Source organism: Cavia porcellus, unplaced genomic scaffold (genome assembly GCF_034190915.1).
Source record: "Cavia porcellus strain 051 isolate PalLab524CR breed Dunkin Hartley unplaced genomic scaffold, mCavPor4.1 scaffold_1, whole genome shotgun sequence".
Classification (NCBI taxonomy): domain Eukaryota; kingdom Metazoa; phylum Chordata; class Mammalia; order Rodentia; family Caviidae; genus Cavia; species Cavia porcellus.
In genome coordinates, this window is record NW_026947484.1 from 181,081,109 (window position 1) to 181,105,090 (window position 23,982).

Here is a 23,982-nt window from a genome sequence, read left to right on the forward strand (position 1 = left end):
TTTCAGCTCACGGTTTCAGAGGTACCAGTGCATGGTCAGCTAGCTCCAAGGCCAGAAAAATTATGGCTGAAGGATTTGGCAGAGAGAAGTCAAGGATCCCATGACAGGTGGAGAGCAGAGAGAGAGGAAGGGGTTGGAGGCGGGCTGTTCCAGTTTACTCCCCCGGTGACCTATTTTCTCCAGCCAGGCCCCACCTTCCACCAGCATGTCCAGCTATGAGCCCATCCACGGATCAATCACTGACAAGGTCAGTGCCCCCCCGGGTCACCTCCCAGAAGCCCAAACTCTGAAGATGTGAGTCTTTTGGGCAGTCTTTTTTATTCATAAAACAAATACAAATCTCTGTGGAGACCCCATGGGATGACTTTCATTATCTTTGTATAGCTAGCACTTTCTGGTATGCTTTTATTCTGTAGAGGCCCAAAACTTGATTTTCGTCAACATCAAAGAGTAGATTTCTTTCTCTGAAATAAATTCATATTAACCAAGTCAAAAAACTATGTGTAAGTCCAAAAAATCAATGTGATAAATAAAATGAGAGTGGAATGTCTCAGTCAGTGGGTAGGGTTTTTTCTTTTTCTTTTTTTTAAGTAAAAGCCTAGCAGATAGTTTTTCAAAGTTGATTGTATAATTTTACATTTTTACGATCAATATATGAGTTCCAGTTCCATATCTTCATTTATATTTAGTTTTATTAGTCTTTTTTGTATTAGCTGTTCGAGTAGATGTTTTAGCTATTCAAGCAGAAGATTTTAATTCACATTTCCATGATGGCTAATGATATTTATACCCATTTATGTAGTTACTGATTACATTTTTTTTTTTTTTGCAGTACTAGGAATTGACCCCATGGCCTTTGCACTGAGAATTAGAGCTATATCTCCAACTCTTTTTATAGGTTTTGTTTTGAGGTAGGGTCTATGTTGTTAAGCTGTCCTCAGACTTTCAATCTGCAGGCCTCAGACTTCCAAAGTGCTGGGTTATAGGTCTGTGCTTCCACTCCTGACTTGTTAATTTTCTTAAAAGACAAAAACTAGAGATAACTAAAAATATTACTTTCTCAGAGAATGCTATATCCATAGAGTAAAATACTAGCCAACTACTAAAAACACCTATCAACTCACATAGCAACATAAATAAATTTCATAGACACTAGAATTAGTGAGATAACCAAGATACAATAGACCATATACTGCATATTCCCTTTATATGAAGTTCAAGAATGATCGGTGTTAACCCATGGAGAAAGTGTGTCTGCTTTGTAAGTACTATGACTGATAAGAAAGAAGCACAAGGAGACTTCTGGGGTTAAAAAGATATTTTACTCTTTTACTGAGAATGTAAGTTTCAAGGGTATATGTGTATATTTTGTCAAAATTCATAGACCTATAAGAACTGCTCATTTAACTGTCAGTTATACCTTCCGAACCCTAAAAGAAAACAATTATTGAAGTCTTTTGCTAGTGCTTGTCTCTCTCAAGTCAGGCTTATGTGGCCCAGCAAGAGCTGGGGATGGGGAAGGTTTGGAGTGTTGTTAGGTGAACCTAAACAGCCCAGGGGGAGCTAGGGGCTTGAATGCTTAGTAACGTTATGTTAAGACGTCTGATGAATTCATCTCATAATTGGGAGGTCCGCCCTAGAGAACTGAAGTCTGGAAGCTAAACCTCATTTTGGTCCTATGAAGCTGCCTAACAAACCACCACAAAACTTATCAGTCATGTCGGATTGTGTTTCACAACTGTCACATTGGTGGGTTCAGCTGAACAGCTCTCTTGCTGCTCTTACTGGTGGTTACCTGTGTGGCTGCATTTAATTGGTGGCTAAGAGGGCCCTGAGCTCTACTGGAATTCTGGGATGGCTGGGTCTCCTTGTATGCAAGTATAAGATCTCTCTTTGCACATAGCTTTTTTCTATGAGGACTCTTCAGTAATGCTTCAGATTTTTCACATGGAGGCACAGGGCTCCTAAAATCATGAAAGTAGAAGGTACTAGGTCCAAAAGTTTATCTGTAGAACTGGCATGACATCACTTCTTTTCTAGTGTATTGGTTAAATCATGTCTTAGATTCGAGGGAAAGGATTAACAAAGTGTAGTTCATTGAGGGTCAGTACTATAACAGAATATCACAAATGTTTTGCATACAGTGATTTACACAGTAGGGAAGAACTTTCCAATAGGAATGCCTAAATCTGTTTCTGAGACTCCTTTTATTGCCTGCTGTGTTTATCTCCATCACTTGGACTATATATATATTAAAATATACCCGAGCACTGTTCTTTTGAGCTTTACTCTATTTCATTCAGGTGAATTTGCATATCTTTCTCAGGAAAAAATTCATTGCTAAGTTCTTGAGAGACTATCTTTGAGGTTTCAGGTACTAAGAGTTGTTATTTTTTAAGGAGCTTTTGCCCTTGCTGTGGCTTTGCATTCCATATCTGTCTCACAAAACCAGCACAGATCTGAGTTCCAGATGTTTTCATTGGGTTGTAGCAGGCTACAGTATTTGGCAAGAAGCTAGGATAAAACTTCGAGTTAACACAGGCATTTTCCATGCCCTGCACACACTTACTTCTACACTTAAGTATCACTGGAATCTTCTACTTATTTTAGACAGCAGCTAGGCAATTTAAGCTTACTGCCTCAAGGAAGGAGGGCCACAGCCACACAAAGGGGATCAAACATATCAACTTTCAATCTGGAGTTTCAAAACAGCCTTTTCAAAGTCCTGGCAAAGAAAACAGGTTGGTAGAAAAGTTTTTGAGTTTCAAAAGCTTGACTTTTTTTAATGTTAAGAGACTGAGGGACATTAAATATGACCCATAAAATCTAATGATGGTCTATAGAGACTCCAAGGGCAGAGCTGAGGGAGGAGAGTCCAAGAGGAAGCAAAAGAGTTACATGGAACATTCTGGAAAAGGTACCTTACCATGACTCAGCTTTCCAAGCATCACAGGTTGACTTCGCTATCAGTAGATTCTGAGATAAGCTTTGAGCACAAAATGTTTACTAGTGATTAGGGCCTAAAACAAAAGATAGAAGAAAGCAGGGTTGGACAGAGGGTAGTTGAATTGAAAACTGAATTAGGATTTGAGCTGGTCTAAGTTTTTGGCAGCAGAAACTCTACTTAACATAAATCCTACTCACCTGAGTTGTTCTATGTGAGAGTGTCTAGGCTTTTCTACCCGACTTTACTCAGTCACCGGACATGAGCTGCTCTAAGGAGGGCATGACCCGGAGCATGGTGGCTCTCTGCATCTGGAAGGAGCTGACAGCTGGAGACCATCTGCTAACCATTCTCACTCCCTACAGCTCAGTAGCGCCTTGTGTAATAAGCTGAGTTTCTGTCACCCTAATTCTTTCCTCCCTGAGATTAATCGCAAGCCAGTAAATGGTAGAACACTTGAATAGATTTGGAAAGTAGGCACCCGTGCTGAACTTCCAAAGCTTGGCCCAAAAGCAGAATAGTGCAGTGGACATAAGAAATGGAAGCAAGATGCATAGAGGGCCCCAGACTGCCATGGAAGATCCTGAACGTTTTCTATTACCCTGGTGGGGCCAGGAATGGGGACAGAATGTGGTCATGGACTATTTGGGTATATCAGTTAGTCTATGTGTTTGGTGGTGGGGCAGAGGATATATCAGCTGATAGATAAAAGTGCATTTAACCAAAGACCACATGGAGCAAATTTCTTCTTAGGTTCCAGCTAGAAGAAATTACAGCTAAATTCCAGGTCTTCTCTCCCATCTTCTTCCTGGGGCTAGGTTCCCTAAAGCCAGCTTAGGTCCTGTCACCTCCATACTTTTAGATAAATCTCAGGTCTTCAGCAGAAGGAAGCAATAAAGAAATCCCGGATTGCCTGAATTTAGGGTTTAGTTGAAAGAAAACTCTCAGCACCTGATTTTGTTGGGAATTAAGTAGATTTTTTTCTACCATGCAACAACATAGATACTAGATAAAGTTTCATTTTAAGAAAAAATATTCTACAAATTATATTCTTTATTCGCTTGCACCATAAATTGAAAATTCATACTGTTATATGAATATGAAATGATCAAAGAAGTCATTGTGGCTTCTGAAAGAAGGAAAGATATGAACATACATCACAGAAAGATCCAAACTTGCTCCTAGCCAAGCGTACCGCGCAACTGGGGATGCTATCTTAAAATCCAGACCCTCTGACACCACTGTTGCAGTCAATAGTGAGAGGTGACTTCTGTCAATCAACTTGGCTATGTATACACATACAGCCAAAAATTCTCGGTTATTTGCATTTTGCAATCTTATTTTTAAGTATCAAGCTTAACAAAATAAGGAGTGGCCATTCTGCCTGGTGTCCTAAGAATAAAGAGAGCAAAGAAATGGGCACAGGAACTGGTCTTATAATATATAGGGCAAAGTTCTCTGGTTGATGGAAAATATAGGAAACTGGTTTTGTTTTAGGGGAGAGATTTTTTTTTTTTTTGATACCAAGGATCAAACTCACAACCTCATGCTTGCCAGGCAAGCACTTATGCCACTGAGCTAAATCCCTGGTCCCCTAGTTTTGTTTTAGTTTTAATTTTAGCTTTTTTTTCCCCCTAAAGAAAAGCCTTGCTGATGAATTACTGGGGAGTGAAGTTTCAGGGCACAGCTTCTAGTTTCCAGCTTAGGAAATTGGGTGGATAATAGCGGGATTCCTCAATGTGGGGTGACTCCAGGAGGAGACAGCAGTGTAAGGAAAGGACGGAAAGCAAGAGATTTATCGTGGCCTTATTGAGCTTTCGATGCCATTAAGTACCCACCAGGCTAGTTCTTTGACATCTAGTCTGGAGCTTGCTGAAGAGGACAGGGCTGGAGATAATAATTTGTGAATCATGAGCATGAAGACAGTGCTTTAAGCCTTGGGGACTGGATGAGATCATTTACTGAATTACTGAATGTAGCTAGAGAGTGAATCAAGAGAATGACAGATCAAGCTGTAAGATTATTATAGAGTTTTCCTTTCATCTTCATTGTTTTCTATATTTTCCAAGGTATTCACAATGCAAGTATATTACTTCTGTAATCAAAAAACAAATAAAAACCTAAGAAACCTACTGGTGCCACATGCATACAGCTTCGCTGCTCCTTTTCCCGGGGTGGGGAGACTTTCGCTAGGTTTGGCCTTAAAAATATTAATGTGCTTATTTAATTGGGAATCTTGAAGACCGTGTTTGCATGAAAAATCAACCTTCCCTCCTCTTCTGCAGTGCAAATGAGCCACTCATCTGCACACCCACCTAACCCGCACCTCGCTGCTGATTGAACCTGTGCCTAATTATGTGTTGCTGCTTGAGTTCTGGAGTGTGTAATAGCAAGGTTTATTCGCCAGGATTGACAGTGATGACTAAGTAATTTTCCTCTTCATGTTGTTTTTATTTTTGTCCTTTTTAAGTGAAGAAGAAAGTGACTCTGCCTGTCATGCTACTTACCCAACAAGGTGATGGGGCTGTCTCTGGTTAGGAAGAGCTGTGGCAGAAGGCAGGATGTCTCAAGGGTATTTTGTCAGAAGACAGAAAGAGAGAGGGAGAAGAGGAAGAGGAAAAGGGAGGGGGAGGGGTGCAAGAGAGGGAGAAAGCAAGAGAGAGACAGAGAGAGACACAGAGAGACAGATAGAGAGAGACAGAGAGAGATAGAGATAGAGAGAGAGAGAGACCATAATTTATCCAGATGACTTGACTTTCAGGCAGTGACCAGAATATTTATTGTTAAAACTCTCTACGTCCTGACCCTACACTCTGAGCAGAGACACAGAGATAAATATGACCTTGTATGTGTTCTTAAGGAAAGCAAATTCTAGGAATTCGATTTGATTTCATTTTGTTAAGGGTCATGACGAGGGAAGTGTGGGATAATACGGACACACAGAACCAAGCAAAGGAGTATGGTTTGAGGTCAAGGCTCCATCTACTGAACTACCAGACACAGTTCTTCATGCTTTACCTGGGTTAGATCATTTATTCCTTTCAACACTCCACAAGGTAGACAATGTTTCTCTCTTTTTAAGGGAGAAAAGAGTTGAGGCACAACGTGGCTAAATGTGAGCTATTTACAATCAAAGACTTACTTAGATTGGAGGTAGAGGATGGAGGTAGAGGAAGTGTTCTTAGCAATCAGAGTGCCAGGTGAAAAGCCAAGAAAATGCATAGAGCATGAGGAATAATTTGGGGACTGCAAATGTTTGTTATGAATGCATCTAGGTTGGAAGGAGATTTGGGGCAGGGGCCTGGCAGAGAAGAATCTGGAGGATCTGGAGATGTTTGAGTGTCAGAATCAAATTTGCCTCCAGCTAGGCCACCTCATGTGATGTTATGAGACTGCGGTGGTTGTGCTGGTTTTGATAAACAATCAGTCCTGAGCAACAGCATAGGTGTGAGCGTGGACAAAGGTTGACGAATTGAGAGTGTTGTGGAGTAGACAACCCGACCTGGAGACCTACTGGAGGTGAGCAGTTACTGTGAACAAGTCAGCCAGGACCCAGATTTCTTCTCAGTACCTGGGTAAATTGTGGTGTTTCCTACAGACTGGGCACCCTGGTAGGCCTGGGTGCAAACGAACGTTGCATGGGGTTTGTTTTTGGAGGTAACTTGGGCCTGGGCCACTTGGGAACAGGAGAAAAAATTGCCCAACCAAATAAACAGAAACACAATGAATGTAAGGGAGGAGACCAAGTGCAGGAACCAACACACTGAACAGTAAACAGCTCTAACAGCCTGTTATGTGTAATCTGAATTTTTAGCATTTCCCTTGAAAATGTTATGAGCAAGGGATGGCAAATAGAAATTAATTAGACAGCTCTTGCTATTAGTGTTTTAATAGGTGTTAAATGTCATTGACATTTTATGTCTCTATTTTAGGGAAATTTAAAACATCTATTTATGAGACTTTTCATATTTACTGCTGGCCCGGGTCCCATCTTCCCTCTATCTCTTTAATGGCCAAATCTCTCCGAAGCCAAATTCTCCTGCTCTGAAGAGTACAAAGACTTCTCACAAGCTCATGGCTTTAGGTAGGGGAAATACTGCTTTATTGATGAGCATCCTATTTCACAGGAAAAGAAAAGAAGACTCAGAGTAAATGATTTTCTCATGGTCCCATCCCAAGTTAATAGTGTAGCTGGAGTTTCTGGCCAGGACCATCAGATTCCAAAGGTGCCTCTTCCCACCTGTCCTCACCCATACTGAGAAGTGGCTTGGGTTAATGTAGGACCCAGGCTTAGCAGAAGGGCTGCAATGCCTTAATCGTCTCCAAGTAGAAACTTCTGGATCTTAAAAACTAATGAGCCCTGAGAAACTTGGGTCCTAAGACAAGAGCAGCAGTTCTGTTAAGGACCAGTTTGTAGTCAAGGAAAGAGTCTAAATGGAAGAGGTGTAGCCTTACCTGAAAACCCCCACAAACGCTTTCATGTAGCTGAAGAAGTTTACCACTATGCTTTCTGAGCAAGAGCCACCAAGAAAACAAGCTTGAGATTGGCAAATCCCCTGTTCAGCCTGAACCAAGGCCAAGTTCCTGAAGCAGAGGAAATTCCAAAGCGTTGGAAAGCCAACGCTTGAGTCTCAGCTGCATTGCTTTTGTTAACACACTTCCCATTGCAATAACCCCCCAGAGCTGAAGCCATGCTTTCATTTTGGTATCCTCTCACTAAATGGGTATTCAGGGCCTATGTAAAGAGTATCACTTGTTGCCTGGTCAACAGCTACTATTCCTTCCTTCAGCTGGACCTAAGATTTTCCCACCCGTGTAAGCAGTCACACAGCAGAGGCCGTGTGAATGTACCAACCCAAAGCAACCATGCCACGTTACAAGGCAAATCTCACAGACATTGCTTTGGAGAGATCTTTTCTTTCTCTCTTCCCAGCTAGATGTGAGTAATAAAATAGGCCGCACTGAAGGTCATGCTGTGACCACAAGAGGAACCAGCTGTACAGTGCAGCTGACGTCAGTGGTGGCCGGAGGCTTCCTAACCCCTGATGACATCACAGAGCACTGATGACTGCATAGTAGTCAGATTTCTGGTTTTTTGGAAATTCAGCATTACCTCCCTGTTGAAGCCAATTTCTATTACTGTATTTGCAGCACGAGGCTTCCTAACTACATCAATGACTCCTTTGTTCTTGGCCCCGTATCAAGCCCTGGGAACACAGCGAGGCACCGTCTTTGCTCATCATGAGGGGGAAACGTAAGTGAGCAGAACATTTCAGTTCTGAGTGATCAGTATGAGGATCTCAGAAAGCCCTAAAGACTGCAGAAACCCTGGGGTGGGTGGGGGCTCAGGCAGTCTTGGGACTAAGGTCATTTCCTGGGGAAGTCAGTATCTAAACTGAGACCTGAACTAAGTGTGGAGATTCGCTGGAGGAAAGAGATGTGCTTTGGGTCTGAGAGAGATAGACCCAGATTTAAAATTTCAGGAGGATCCTTCTAGCATCTGTGGATTAGCTAATGTTTTATCTTCAGATGCTAATGCACACTGGTTCCCTGAAGATCTGGGACCAGACAGTTGAGTGTATACTTGGCTAATAAATCTCAAGATGAGAAGAGACCCATTTTCTAGTCCTATATGTGTATTGATGATTAAATAAAATAATATATGTAAAGCACTTAGCACCATGACTCTCCCAGTCTCTGCTCAATTTCTGTGAACCACTATCATTTTCATTCTTGTAGTTGGTTTCGCTTATTTAATGATTTGGAAACTTTCCTTTGAAGCAGTCTCAAAATATGATGCAGGGACAAATTATAGTCTTCTAGTATCTTTATCAGGCCCACCCCCAAATGCCCATCAGCCATAGAATGGATAAAAAAGGTGTGGTATTTTTATATAATGGAGTACTACTCAGCTATAAAGAAGAGTAAATTCAAGGCTTTTGTAAGTAAATGGATGTAACTTGAGACAATACTCATACTTGAAATAAATCAGACTTGCATGAGTAAACCTTGGATTGTCTCCCTAGTGCAAAAAACTGAAAGAGTAAATAAAATCCGAAATGTACAATAGATACTGTGAAAGTGAAAGGGGAAGAAACTGCTTGAAAGGGAAGAACAACTGAGATGGGGGAAAGAAGAAAGGAAAAAAAAGATTATATGTACAAACACAGGATAGATAATTATACTACTAATCTCTGTTCATTAAAAAGAATGGTTTGTGCTTTCATTATTCAACCATTTTTTCATGCCTGTATCTTATAATTTGAGCAACTACTTTGAAGATAACAACACACAATGTATTAACCATTGTTTATCTCCTACTATTTTGTTTTGAAATTCTATATCATCGTTTTTTAATTACAAAAAGGAAGTACCCTACAGTGTTTATGTTTAAACCAAGAAAATAGCTATACTTTCTCCAGACAACATGAATAGCTTATTCAGGATAATGCAAAGGAATGAGACATCTTCACGTTGCTGCTTTGGCCAAAGCATGGCTGCTCATCTCCTGAGTTCGGGAGAAACCTGATTCCTGGTGCTGGCTAGCAGGCATGTGAGATGCAGAATGACTCGTTGGTATTTTGAAAGTGTGAGAAATCTTATGCACCCGTAGACAAGCCTTTGCAGACTAATACTTCCATTTCTAAAAAATCAAAGGGAATTGCGTTAGGAAACTAAAGTCTAAAAAGGCTAATCTTTAAGGATAGGCCCTGCTTAATGAAGAATACCAAAGTGAAACCATCAGCTTCCTGCAGGGCACCTCCTGCCTCACTTCTTGGTTGGTCAGGCTGCAAATGTTCACCCAGCACCCTGCCAACAGACCAGGTGTGCTGTAAGTGCGGGACTGCAACAGGATGCCAAAGAGAGTCCCTGCCCTCAAGACCTGAGCATTTCATACTCTATAGCTCTCCTCTAGTCCAGACACTGCTTTAGCCCACAGTATACTATCATTCTCTATTTTACAGATTTAAAAAAATAAAACAGGCCTAGAAAGCCAAAATAACTCAATCGAGATATCAAGCCCATCAAGAAGAAGATGTGACACTCCAACCAGTTCTGTCTGACCCTAGAGCCCACCCTGTAGGGATTGATCCATCTTCTATCATTTTCATTGAAGAAACAAAACCCTTTACATGTTTTTGCAAGTTTCAGCAAGTGAGAAATCAGTAGATGTGAAATAAGATGCATTAAATCAGTGGCCAAACATGAAGTAACAACTGTAGACAAAGCACACACAGTCTCTCTAACCTATTTTGATCTTAACCCTCCTCAAGGCTTGAAGGAGGTGACTTTGCTGTTCCTTCCCTACAGATGGGGAAACAAAGGTTCCAAGTCATTAAGCAACTAACCATGGTAACAATGAGGAGGGTGGTTAGTTACAGCAACTGAGTGTCTACTACGGGAAAGGTACTGTGGCACATGTCTTCATGTGGCACAGGTTTCATTTAATCCCTGTGACATAGTATAATCATCCCTCAGTATCTGTGGGGGGATTGTTTCTGGGGCTCCTTCTGGATAGCAAAATCCATGGATACTCAAGTCCTTCATATAAAATAGCATAGTATTTGTGCACTACTTATGAATATTCCCTATATACTTCAAACCATCTTTAGATTACTTATAATACCTAATACAATGTAAATGCTATGTGAATAGTCATTATAGCATGTTGGTGAAAGATTACTGACGAGAAAAATAGTGTACACATTCAGTACAGGTACAGTTTTCGATTTTCTGAATATTTTCACCTGCGAGCTGACTGTACATGATTAAGTATTCTCGTGCTAATAATTTTTACATCAATATAACAGATGGGGAAACTGTTATGTTTGGAGTTTAAGGACTGATTCCCTTAAGCCACACAGTAAGTGAAGTCAGGATTTGAACAAAGGAAGCCCAGCTCCAGAAACTCCACTCTTACCCAGGATACTATCATGCTCTCTGTAGTCTGTAATCACATGGGATGAAAATCCAGTTGTGTTAAGCCAGTTCCCAGTGGCATCCCCTTTCTCCTGTCACATGGTACACCAACAACCTTTTGGCTTCTGGTTTGACATCAAAAGACCCATCAGAATAGAATCCCTTTGCTAGTCCAAATCTGAAAAGGCCTTAGGGGATCTAGACTGAGATCCATCCAATCTAGGGAAGATTTTTGTCTCTTCCCTGATCATTGTTTTTGGTGACTCCACCCTCCTCTGGGCTTGGTGGTCATTCTCAAAGCAGCACCCCAGTGGCTTCCAGGCTGATGTCCCAGAATGGGTGGAAGAGCAGACAGAAGCAGGGTCTCCCTCCTCACCGGGAGCCAGAGTCATGGGGCACAGTGAAAGGGTCCAGGCGTGCAACTGCCATGTTGTCTATGGGCCCCTGGAGAAAGCTCCTTTGGCTTTAGGAAAAGCTCAGAATTTCAGTCTTGCATTTTCACACATCTTAAATGGATTTCAGAGGCTCTGTCGCTGCCCGCCCCCTCTCTTTAAACAATGTGGTTAAGCTGCTGTAGCCTACCAGAGGCTGCATTCCTCCAGCATTGTGATGTGGTTTTTGGAAGTCATGCATGCAGTCAGCTAAACCAAACTAAGCTGTTTCATTAATGGGAGTGAGCTCAAGAGAGAAATTGTGAATAGAAACAAGGCAAGTTTACTTTCCAGCCCTAATTCAGAAAGCCGGATAATTAAGTGGGCGGGGAAAGGAAGCGTCCTTCACATTCCTAGAGTGGCTCTCTGTCTCCTTTATTTGATGGTTCCTGTGTGTCTATGGAGAGGCGCTTTAGTATATGGGCTGCCAAAACGAGCACTGGAAGGGTGTCTTGCAGGAAGTCCTAGCAAAAGATCTATTTGCCATGCTCCTCTTGGTGAGCCCAGCAGAAGCTCAGGTCCCTAGGCTCCGCTGGGTAAGCCTTTTGCACTGGAGAACAGTGCTAACCGTTTTCAGTTCCCTGCAGTTTCCCTTTCTCACCACGCAATTCTCTTCTCCTCCGACCTTTCTGCCAATTCATTCTACCTCTCACTTTGGATCCTCCTCTGGGACAAGACTCCTCCGCATGACCTCCACGCCCCGCCCCCTTCCACGGGCAAGACATCCCTTTCCTCCCCTTCCTCTTTTGTCACCAAAGCCACTTGCTCTGCAGTGCCCTGGAACACACCAAGCATTTGCTTGTCAGTTCCCTGCAGCTGGCATGGCCCCTTCCCTCCTGTGTAATAAACATGTCCAAGTCACTCTATTCTCAAAGGAAGTCTTCCCTCGGGCTGCCTCTCTGGAGCTGTGGGCCCGCGCTTGCCCGCTTGCTTTCCTTGGTCAGCACATTAACACAATCTTTCCTGCTTATCATGACCAGGCGTAGCCACTGCCATCACAGCCAACTCTGGCTTCTACTCTCCTCACTCCAGGGCGATCATCTGAGGCTGAGGGGACCACACCGTCCCTTCCCTGTCTACCTCTAGGCAAGAGAGGAGGAGGATGGTTAGGGTGAACTTAGGGGAAGTGCTGGTGTTTAGTCCTCTGTCATTTTCTCCGAGAGCTCCTGGAACTGCAGACAAAGACATTTTTTTCATCTACCAAGCTGCATATTTTTACTTAGATATTTAAAAAAGCAATATCGAGCTCTGAAAGAAAATGTAACATTGATGCCAAATCAGATGAGAACTAACACTTGGTATCAACAGGAATATATTTGAATTTAAAAAGGCTAGCTGCATCTGACAGCAATGTGTCTCAGCTCCTTACAGTCTGAGCCGAGGTGGGGGTGGGGAGAGAACATTTCATCATCCATCCATCCATTTCTCCCACAGACATTTATTGAGTCCTGACTCAGGGCCAAATTCTGTGTGTGGCACTAGGGAGATAAAACTGAATAAGACAAAGACAAGTGCATGGTGCCGTGGTAAGGAGAATGTGGGTGGGAAGCTTGCAGAGTCCATGCTTTCTGAGCTGTTCTTGGGCTATTCTAACCTCTCACCAAGGGCTCTAACCTGTAAAATAGGACCACTAGCAATAGTCATTGCAGACGTTTGCTAGGATTCTTGTGGGTTTCACACTAGATCCTTTTACTCCAAAGATATATCCACTTGGAATCTATGAATTTGACCTGATTGGAAGTAAGAGCCTTTGCAGATGCTATTAATGATCTTGAGATGAGATCATCCTGCAGTAGGGTGGGACCTAAATCCAACAGCTTGTGTCCTTAGACGAGAAGTGAAAAGGAGAAGACAGAGTCACAGAGGGAGAGGCGGTGCGAAGGCAGAGACAGAGATGGCAATTCTGCATCTGTAAGTCATAGGACAGCAAAGGTTGCCCACTGCCACCAGAAACCAGGAGAAAGTCATGGCACTGACTGCACCTCAGCCCTCCCGACGGAATGAGTTCTGCTGACAACTGGACTTTCAACTTCCAGTCTCCAGCACGATGAGAGAATGTCCTTCTGTTGCTTTAGGCCACCAAGTCTGTGAACACTGGCTACAGTGGTCTTAGGAAACTAGCATCAGGACTAAATGGGACATTATGGCTCAGGTATTTAGACCTGTTGCTGGAGCATCATACGACTTTAGTAAGTATTTATAAAAACAGTGAACCTGTGGTAGTTAGAATGAGAATGTGTCCTGTGACACCTGGGGAGTCAGGGAAAGTCTCACATTTGAAGCTGCAGGAGTAAACATTGAAGGCACACGCAGGGCAGGCCGTCTGGAAAGGAGCTGACATTTTCAGGCAGCATGAGCATGATACTTTGAGACATCTGATAAACTGTACAACTGAGTGCTGTGCCCTATCCCACCAGGGGTAGAAACGTTTTTACCAACACTTCCGCTCTGGTTTCCCATCTGCTCTACACTTAAGGCTGACAGAGAAGAGAGGGAGGTGGGACAGATCAGTGTGATATCTTATACTTCTCACAAGTGGGCCCTCTCATACCTCTTTTGACGTAACAGAACAGCTGGGGTCCAAGTCTCCCTTCCAAAGCGTTGCAAGAAATCACCAGCTCAAGGTCAGTCAGTAAAGAATAGAATCATCTATTGCATCTTTGGGACCTTTTTGCTCAACAGGCTCAGTTACTTAACACAATCAAAGTGAACTTGAGTTTCAGCTGGCTATTACAGTGCAGTAGCTAGACACTGCTCCACATTGTAAATAACAAAAACATTGGAATAGCAGTGGCTTAGACTGGTGTCTTTCCTTCTTTCCACCCTACTGAGGCTGAGAAGGAAATTCAGGCTGAGTGAATGTAAGCACCCACAGTATGCCCACACGTGCTTGGGGACTCAGCCTTTTTCAAACCTTCTGATCCACCAGTGTACTGTACGTTCCCACTTTTCTTGTCTCACAGTTGAAAAGTGACTGCTTTATATTCCAAATAAATTCCAGAAAGAAATAAAAAAGAAAGAGAGAAATGTAAAAGAAGAGGTATAATATATAGCTGGAAATGAAAAATGTCTCAGAAAATTTCAGTAGACTTCCATTTATAATTCATTGGCCAGAATTGTGGCTTCTACCTACAAAAGAACCCTAGAAATGTATTTTTAAAAGCTGAGTATATCATCACTCCAATTAAAATTAGGCTGTAATTTAATTTCCTAATTTATAAGAAAAAAGTGAGTGAGAGATATTGGGAAGGGCAGCTAACAACCTCACATTCATTCAATGCATACGTTCGTTCTTTGTTAAACTTGAATTGGATTGTGTCAATCTCTTGGTTAAAATTATTGAGTTTACAGTGCTTTCATGTATTTCCACATCTTTACATTGAAACTCTTTGGTGTGGTATTTGAGACCCTCATGAATTCTGAGCAAACTTCCTGAATGGTCACCCAACGTCATCTGCCACACTTTAGGATACTAGGATGAACATTTAATAAAAAATCTCCATGATTCTATGCATGCACCTTCCTCTGCCTGGTACATTTCCTCCCTACCTCCTTTCTCCCTAGCATACCTCACCCCAATTGCTGGAGACATTGTTCAGTGGTTCACTTCTCCAGCGTCACGCATCCCCCTCCTTAAAGCATCCAGGGTTTCTCTCCCCCTTGCTTTTTGTATGTCCAAACCACCTACCACATTGCTTTGTAAATTGCTCGTGTAAATTCCAGATGAAGTCAACCTAGGCAACTTATCATCCATAGATCTCATCAGCTTTGGCACGATAGCTTTCAGGCAGGTCCTGGGCCAGATAAAATTGGCTAAGAATTCTTTCTCTTCCTCTTCTGATTAAGTAGACTTTCACTAAGATTCAACACTATTTTAGAGATAGCTAAATCTGAAAGTCTGGCTCTCAGTTGGGAGCAATTTGACTATGATGAAATAAGTAGAAATTTAAAAACAGCCCTACATGCAAGCAAGATGTACGGTCGATATTGTAATATTCATTCTACAAATAGAAAAACTAAGGTACAAAGGGGGTTTAAGTGACTCAGCTGAATTGGCACGATGAGTGGGTCAGCTGGGAGTGGATTTCAAGTGGACTTAGTACTTACGGTCATGACTTTGCTATATATCCTCCCTCCCCTTTACTTTTTATATGTCCAAGAGCATAATTAAGTTATTCCATTCATGGCTGGTGCCGTGCAGATTAATAATGCCCTTTTGAAAGCTAATTATACCTCTGAGGATTTATTTTAATGAAATTATCTGAAATCAGGGTGCGCAGGGAATCCACAGGCAAGATTTGAGATTATTTGCAATACTGCAAAATTTAAAAAAACTTGAATATTCAATAACACTAAGGACTTGCATTTATGTATTTCCATTCAATATGTAATGTAACAGTTTTTAGTTATGAAGACTCTATAGCAACATGGAAAATATTTATACTCTTAAGCAAAAAGGAAAATGTTGCAGAAGTGCTGACCATTAGAGCCGTATGAAAAGTGCCCAGGAATAAAAATGGTAGAGAACATCCCTGGATGCTAATGTGGGAGCCACTCAAGTGACTTTATTTTGATGTTTCCTCTAAAACTTTCACATTATTTTAATAATTGTAAACATAATCTATAGAAAATATTTCATAAGTGTTTTACTGACCCTTAAAACTATCTTTTGGTTCATTTGTGCAAAGAGATATTTTTTATGAGATTAAACTTATTCCTCTGAGATCTGGGGCCAACAGTGGGCAGCTAGTGGATAAGTATGAACAGATGCAAGAGAATACATCATATAATAATTGTTGTTAGGTTTAAGGCTAAAGGCTCACCCAGTATGTCTGGGGAGCCAGTTTCTAATATGCCTGCTTATCTCAAAGGCATTCCCTCACACAGAGGGAAAGATCAGTCACTCTCAAGATCACATTTCCTCTACAGTCACCATCAACCCAATTCATTCAAAGCTTTTCAGCAAACCCCAGCATTTTCACTGGTAGGGTTAAGAATCTAAGTATTGTATATCTATCCTGTTTGTGAATTGTCAAAAGACATGTCATGTCCTGTTGTCTACCACTGAATATCTGCTAAAAAGTATTGGCCAAGGGCATTAGTAATGGGACCAGTTTCCTCCACTTTGAAAGAAAAGTTTCTGTCTCCTCTAACATCCTTAAAGGAACATTTTGCTATTCTGGACTGTGGTGGGTGCTTTGGGCTCACAAATTTTTCCTGGTCTCTTCAGTATCTAGCCCACATGCTTCCTGGCTCTTTTCTGGGAAGCTGAGGTGGTGACCAGGTTAGCCCTTGAAGTGAGATGTAGCTCCTGGATGAAGCATTCAAGTGGCAGAAGTAGGTCTCAGCAATCACCTCTGGATTCACATATGGAGATGTGAATTCGATGGAGCTAGAATTCCTCAGTCCCCACGTGTAAGGGCATCCCACAGATCTTCCCTGGGAACCAAGCTCTATTTGACTAAGTCACAGATTTCAGGATTTGCCTTATAGCCCCCACTATGACTAATATATCTATACATTCCATCCCTTCTACATAAAACAAAGCATGAGCGTGTATTAAACAAAGTCAGTTAAAGACATTCTTCATGTTTGATGGAGACCATGAGAGAAGAGCTGTTTTACAAGGAAGCCCATTAAAGTGACTCTCTCTCTCCTTTATAGAATTACATGAAAAATTTCTCAACTTGCTTCTTTGACAGTTAAACTTATATGTCAACTTAACTTGCTTGGAGTTGCCTAAAGAATTGATAAAGCACTTTTTGGGGTGTGTCAGAGGCATGACCTCCAAATCTCCATCTGGTTGGTCCCTGGCCTCATCTTAACAGTTTCCTGGCCACCAGGAACTAAGCAGTTTTTACTCCTCCCTCTTCTACTCAGAACCAGTCAAGCATGGATTGAGCCCTTCAAATGAAAACCTCGCCTCTTAAATTGCTGAGTTGGGTATTCGGTACTAGTAATGGGAGAGCTAATACAGTCCTAGAAAAGGCTGACCATTGATCAAAGTTAGCAACAATGTGGTTCCTACAAATTGATGCCACCCCTTTTTACAGTCTTGCTTACTACTCAAGCTCAGATCCAAACATGTCGCTTACGTGCAGCCTAATGGAAGCTGCTTTAGTCCACTCAGTCCTTTGCTACTCCAACCTCATTTTCCATTTGGGTCCTCATTTACCTAATTTTACTTACTGTATACACAGTCTTGTTAGTCTCTTAACAGTCTTAGTTTTCTAACAGCTTCCTTTTGGTGCAGGGAATCCATGAGATGAGGAAGTGTAAGAACCAGATTTCTAGAATAAACTGTGGAGGAATTACCACGAACTGTTCCCCCAACATCAATGGAGGGAGACAGTATAAATCAGCTGTGGTTAACAATGCTAGTGACTTTCACCGATTCCTCTGTTTCATGACTACTAATTTTTCCTTTGATTTGCAACAGGACAGCTCAAAACATATGTGAATGGGGTTAGCTTGGGGCAGGATGCACAGCAAGAGTAGTCTGAGGCTCAGACTTTCATAAGGTGAGACTAACCTGGACATGAGCTGTCAGTGGCCGTCACTGGGGAGTTAAAGTGACTATGCTCATGGACTCAAGCATCTCCAGATGATATTTAGGGCCTGGCTCTTCCCCTTTTCCCCAGAAACATCATGCGTCACTTTCACATTTTTTGCTGGAAAGCACCCCCTCCATGAAACGCTCCCAGTTGATGATGAATACATGATGTAGGAATACTGCACTAACTTAAAATCCAAGCTCACACCTCACTTTAATTTTACTTTTGCTTCGCACACCTGTGTAGACTCCCTGGCTTGAATTACCTCTTATACACATTCATTGAAAGCTAGTGCTGCATCATTTCCACATTTCCCCTCTGCACTCACATCGTCAATGATTTACAACAGATGCACATAGACACATGTGAAAAAATTCTTTATTAATTTCTCACATTTCATTACAAAATGTATGTTGCAAACAACTTGAATAACCTACTTGTGGGTTTTATTCATTTTTTTGTTTTGTTTTTAAACCCTTGGCTTCAAGGACTCAGGATTTCCCCATCTTTCATCAAGTATTGGGAAATGCTGATTATTGGAGTCAATAGGTTATTATTTTGCTATTTATCTTCTTCGCTCAAGCTCTGAAAAAAATGTCCTCTGTATAAATTAAACAACGAAAATGTTGTAAATTCTATGTCATTACAGTCAACAGAATTATAATAATGCGTCCAAAATGTGCGGCCACAAAATATCAGGTATATGTTTGAAAAAGAAAAAAAAAAAAATGACATTCTAGCCTTGTTAAAAGGATAATGGTCCCATATTTTTATTAACAGGTTAGCAAAACAAAATCCAATGGATTACAATATTTACATGTTATTTGAAAAATAATGTAGTGATAAAAGCATGTCACAATTATTTTCTTTTTTTTTTTTTCCTTTTTCTTCCTTTTTGTTTGTTTTTTTTTTTGGTAACTATTACAAACACCCAATCCAGGTATGGAACTGTTTAATACATTTGAAATGAGGCCAATTAAAAACAAATATGGACACAAAATGGATCTTTGTCTAGATAATTCACACTTTCCCCATTTTCTGGTTTCCACATGATGGCCCCATCCCTAGAAAAAAATTAAATTAAATGTCCTACAAACAAAAATTCTTAACTGCAAAAAAAAAATATATATATAAAAGAACAACATGCTTTTCAAGTAAGCACTTACTCCACAAATGCAACACCTTCCCATGGGTTCTATTTGAAGCTGTGTGGGACACTGTTATCTCAGCAATCCCCCTTCCCGCGACCCCTCCCCCCTCCCCCAACCCTTCCAAGTTAAAAAACAAAACAACAAAACAAAACATGAAAACCGAAGGACTCACACTCACACACATACACATGCACACACACACATACATCCAAGCACACACGCAGTCAGGCTTCTAAAACCTAGGCTTCAAGAAAAGTTCTTTCCTACTTTTTGGAATGAAACCCTTTGTTCACAATCAGAACATATTATAAATGTAGACATAGATTTAGTCTAAGCTGCTCCTTCCAGAAAAAGCTAATATGGGAAAACAGAGCAGCTGGCAGCTAGATTTAAAAAAAAAAAAAAAAAAGGTAGTTCTCCAGGCTCCTCATAGGATATATGTAATTTCTTTTCCATTCTCGCCAAAGGGATGGGATTCTAGCATATCCCCTCACCCCCTGAAATAAGTGAGAACCCCTTGTAAAACACAATGCAAACAAAAACACACAGTTTAGAATCACACACAAAAGCCAGCCCATCCTAACAGAACTTGGTGTGAGACGGATAATGTGTAAATTTGACAAGTAACAAAACGGTGAAGAGGACCTCTTCGTCTGGCCCACAAGCTGCATAGCTGTGCGGAAAGTTTGGTTCTTTAGTTAAATAAAAAATTTAAAAAAAAAAAAAGTTAACTTCTTTGTTATTTCCATGTTTAAAATAAAAACATTCCTATTCACAAAAAACTAAATCTCCCTTGCCCCCCAAATCAAAACAATAACGCACACACAAAAAACAATTGGTATGAAAAACTGAATTGTGCTGTGTTTGTAACACTCGAATCATAGAAAATAAAACGTGGCAAACAAAACTCCACAATCATCTTAAAATTAGCGCACATGAATCTACCAAACTCTAAATTATAGTTGAACACTAATAAACAGCTTACCTGGAATAAAGGATGACAATTCACAAACAGTTGTCTAATAATTAAAGTCTGTTTCTTTTTTTTGTTTTGTTTTTTACTAAAATAATTAAAAAAATCACAGTATTTTAAGAAATAAAACCCACGTGGGGATTTTAAGCACAATTTGTGTTCCTTTCTTTAAAACTCTTTTTTTTTCTCCATTCACCATCTTGCCCAGCAGTTCTCTCTACATTTAACCACAGGACGACAGGTAGTACTGACAGACGCAGAGAATTCCCTTGGTTAAGTTTGAGGTACTAGGAAACAGGTGACTGTTTTATGAAAAGCAGTTTGTTTGTTTTCTGTTTTTATTTTATTTATTTATTTTTTCCCAAAGCGGCTGCAGTTAGGTCTTGAAAAAGCTTAAGGTATTAAAACTAGAAAAACGCACCGAAAGGTATGCGTCCCAAAGTTGTTCCCCTAGGCGAGGTCTTCCGCTGTCCCCGGAGCTTCGATTTGCACACACCGTCCAGGACCGCCAAGCGGGGCGCACCGTGCCCACGTGGGGCGCTTCCACATCCGCGCAAAGGAAGCGTCCGCGTGAAGATCCGGAAGGAAAGATGTAGTGATGGAAAAGGAGCCACATATCCCAACCATTTAAATAACTTTTAATTTACATACTCACTCACACAGGTACCAGTGCTTTGAAAATAGATTGTTCAGTCCTAAAAAGCAGCTTTGTTCCGTCTTCTCTTTACTGTCCCTCCCTTCTCAGCCCATGCTGGCCCTCCCCACTTTTTCATCACGGTTCAAGTACGGCTTAAGAATTTCACCAAACTCTTTATTCTTTTTTGGCCTCTGCATTCTCCAGGAGAGATTTGTCGGCAGCTACTACACAGATGGCTACTGTTTCGTTTCTGAGGGAAAAGTCTATCCCGATCGGCTCATCGTCTTCCTTTTCCTCTATGGAGGGCATGGTGAGACTGTCCTCCACCATCTCTTTCGGGTGGATTTCTTCTCTGATCACTTGCTTGGTGTCATTCAATGACCTGCCATGAACATTGACGGAAGGGACAAATGAGTGAATATGCTTTTATGAATTAAACAACAAAAAAAGAGGCTGCTCTTATTTCCCTGATTCTAACAAGCTTCTGGGGGTTTCATCGGAAAAAATGCTACGGATGGAAGAATAAACTGCCAGTGATGTACACCCTCTGCCTGGGTAGGTCATGTATTTCTGCAGAGTTTTAAAGACAACAACAACACCACCAATTGTTTTGATTATACTGTGTTTGTTTCTAGATTAATGTAACCATCTTATGCCATGTCCTCTACTGAGTCATGAGAGGTGGAACAGGAAAACTGTCACATTCTAATTCATCAGAGGATAGGCTCTCTGCAGGTGAAAAGAGCAGCTGGGGTACTGAAGATTTATTGGAAAGGTCCAGAAACAAATCACAGAAACAAAGAATAAAAATCGCAAAGATGAAACTTGTATCTTGAGAAGCTTAGTTGTATTCTTGGAAGCCTAGACAACTGAAGTTTTGAGGAATTTTCTGCAGAAATGGCTGAACGCAGGCTTCTCTTAGTGCCTTGGTGAGCGAATGGTTTTGTGTTTAAGGATCTGAAAGGTGTCTGAGAGGCCAGCTATCACCTACCTGGGACAGGGCACAGGCGTATTCATGGACACTTGGGGAATGGAAGTCTTGACTCATGTTCTCTAATAGAATGGCACACTAATGGAAACTAAACAGACACAGGCTAGACTGACCTCTACTTGTGCGTGTGGGCTTGTAAGACATTTGTCATCCATTAATGGCTTCCCTCATCTGGCTGAGGCTTTAAAAACCCACAGGAAAACCTGACCCCTTCTACCCGACTGCCTTTCCACCTAAGCAGATGCAGCCAGGTCTTCGCAGTGTCAGGGGAGCCAAATGAGAAGCCTGACCTCCCTCCTCCCCTCTCACCTTGGACCCAGGCGTTCTGGGATGGCCTGACTTACATGCCGTGTCTCAGCACGTGTCTTTCCCACTCAGAGCCCTGTGAAAATGCCCGTCCACAGAATTCACACGGAAAACGCTTCTCAGGGTTAATAGCAGCCCCATGGTCAGAAAATCTCATCAGCTCTGCAAAGAGAAGGTGCAGGTGTTAACTGTGTGCTGGGGGACTTGGAGGAAGACACAAGGCCATGCTCACTGGTCCTGCCTCCTTCCTTACCTGGAAGCCAGGGAGGGAATGTGCTTTCCAGAACCCTTACTCTAGAGTTCCCCCGAGACGCATTCCTCCAGTAGCCACCTAGAACTGTTCTGGTCCCACGTCCCACGTCCCACGCTTCCCCATTTTTCTAACTGTTGTCACAAGTAATTGGGCTCCTCCTGGCCAGATGAGCCACATCTGCTTATTCTTAAGACATCTGAGCTTTCCTTTTTTCCTATTTAACCTTTCTTTCCCTTTGGTATGTTTTCTGTCAGTGCCTCATAGTTTGGCATCTATTTGATTTCTACATGACACAGGTTTATTTTTACTTAGTAAAAAGAATATAGGCTACACAACAGCACCCAGTTAAGTCAGTGTGGACATCAGGGGTTCTGCTTGTTCCAAGTGGGACCAGAGCCTCAAGACTGGGATCCCCTGTTATGGATACCATCAACACCTCTCAGAGTGGGTAAGAACCCTGAGTGAGATCTAAAAGCAAAGAACTTTGTGTGACTGTGGTCTGTACAACTGGTATGCAAAAACGTCTGCCTGGCCAGTAAGGGGTCCTGGCCAGCTGCCTGACATCTTCTCTTCAATCAGTGGCACGCAGGAGTGCGGGGCTGTGCAGGATTTTCTTCATGGGTCTGTAGTCAGCATCCAGTATTGACCTGGCTGCTTTGTTTCTTCCCTGGTGCTGGGCAATGGTAGGGGTCTGCCTAGTGTAGACGGGCTGGCTAATTGTTTTCAGGCCACACCTCCTGGCAACTCAAAGCTGATCGCTTATATGGCCTTTGTGTTCACCTAAGTCCCAAGCCCATATGTCTTTCATTAGACCACAGAGGGCGAAGTCTTCATGAGATAGTAACAGCAGGACTGGACGATGGTCCTGCGGCCACCCTGTCAAATGAGTGCAGCGCTTAGGGAAACACTGACCAGCTTTACATGTGCAACCGCTCAAGGCCCATACATATAAGGTGTGACGGGAAGAGGTCTCCTGATTGAAATACCCCATCTCATAAAATCCACAGGATGACACTAACAGGATAAGGGCTCGGTGACACCTTAATCTTCAGCACAAAAAGCTGTGTGAACGGGGCCAGTTTTCACAAAAGATGAAACATTTTCTCACAAATTAAGAAGATCACCATACAAGCCATTAAAAATAATTGCACAGACTATCTTCCTTGATTCTTTTCATTGGAAATGAGACAGCACCATCTGCTCTGCGCATTAATTCCTTAGCAGGGATTATCTTGGGCAAGAAATCAACAGAATGCCTTCCTGACTCCTCCCCAGTGGCATAATGAGAGGGGGTGGGGTGGACAGGATTCTGTTAGGGTGCATTTTGATTTCTGCATGCCTGGTTTCTCCTCTTTCAAATTCCCTCTGAGCTTCCCAGGCAGGCCCTGCCGTATGTTCGTGCTGAGTCCTCTGCTGGCCCTGGCGTTTGGAGAGGGGGCTGGGGAACAGGGTAGCTGCAAGGCTCTGACCTCCCTAAATTGAGGGTGTCTGATGAAAGTCTAAATTGACAACAGGGAGAATGTTCCTGGTACCCTGGCTCGCTTACCCTTGGGAAATATGAAACCAGTCATCTATTCTTTCCAGGCACATGCTAAGTTTCATCCTCAAAGGGAGGCCACTCATTACCTGTCACACTTCAAATGGCTCTTCTTCAGCCTGAGAGCTGCACTACTCCTAGAAGCCAGAGGGTTTGGCGAAAACACCCCGGGGCTATTGTCTGCTGCTGCTTCTTCTTGGCAAGAATCTACTGAAATGGTGGAAAATTCATTCTAGGTCTATTCAAAGGAGGAGGGACAAAGGAGGCCGGGTTTTCTGAAAACTG

At 42.0% G+C, this 23,982-nt stretch overlaps 1 protein-coding gene across 6 annotated transcripts in view; it reads right to left on the bottom strand.

The window, feature by feature from the left end:
• Positions 1 to 18,209: 18,209 nt before the first annotated feature.
• Znf462 (zinc finger protein 462) overlaps positions 18,210 to 23,982 on the bottom strand; it is a 133,366-nt gene continuing 127,593 nt past the window's right edge. For 5 of the 6 annotated variants that reach the window (XM_013153458.3, XM_023565538.2, XM_003470913.5 and 2 more), the window contains exons 12-13: positions 21,946 to 22,069; positions 18,210 to 20,992 (exon numbers count right to left, since the gene is read on the bottom strand). In XM_013153458.3, the coding sequence (XP_013008912.1) occupies positions 20,785 to 20,992; positions 21,946 to 22,069 (332 nt within the window). In that variant the 3' untranslated portion in view covers positions 18,210 to 20,784. Of the gene's footprint in view, positions 20,993 to 21,910; positions 22,070 to 23,982 lie in introns of all 6 variants that reach the window. The other variant, XM_023565537.2, reaches the window with a different exon arrangement.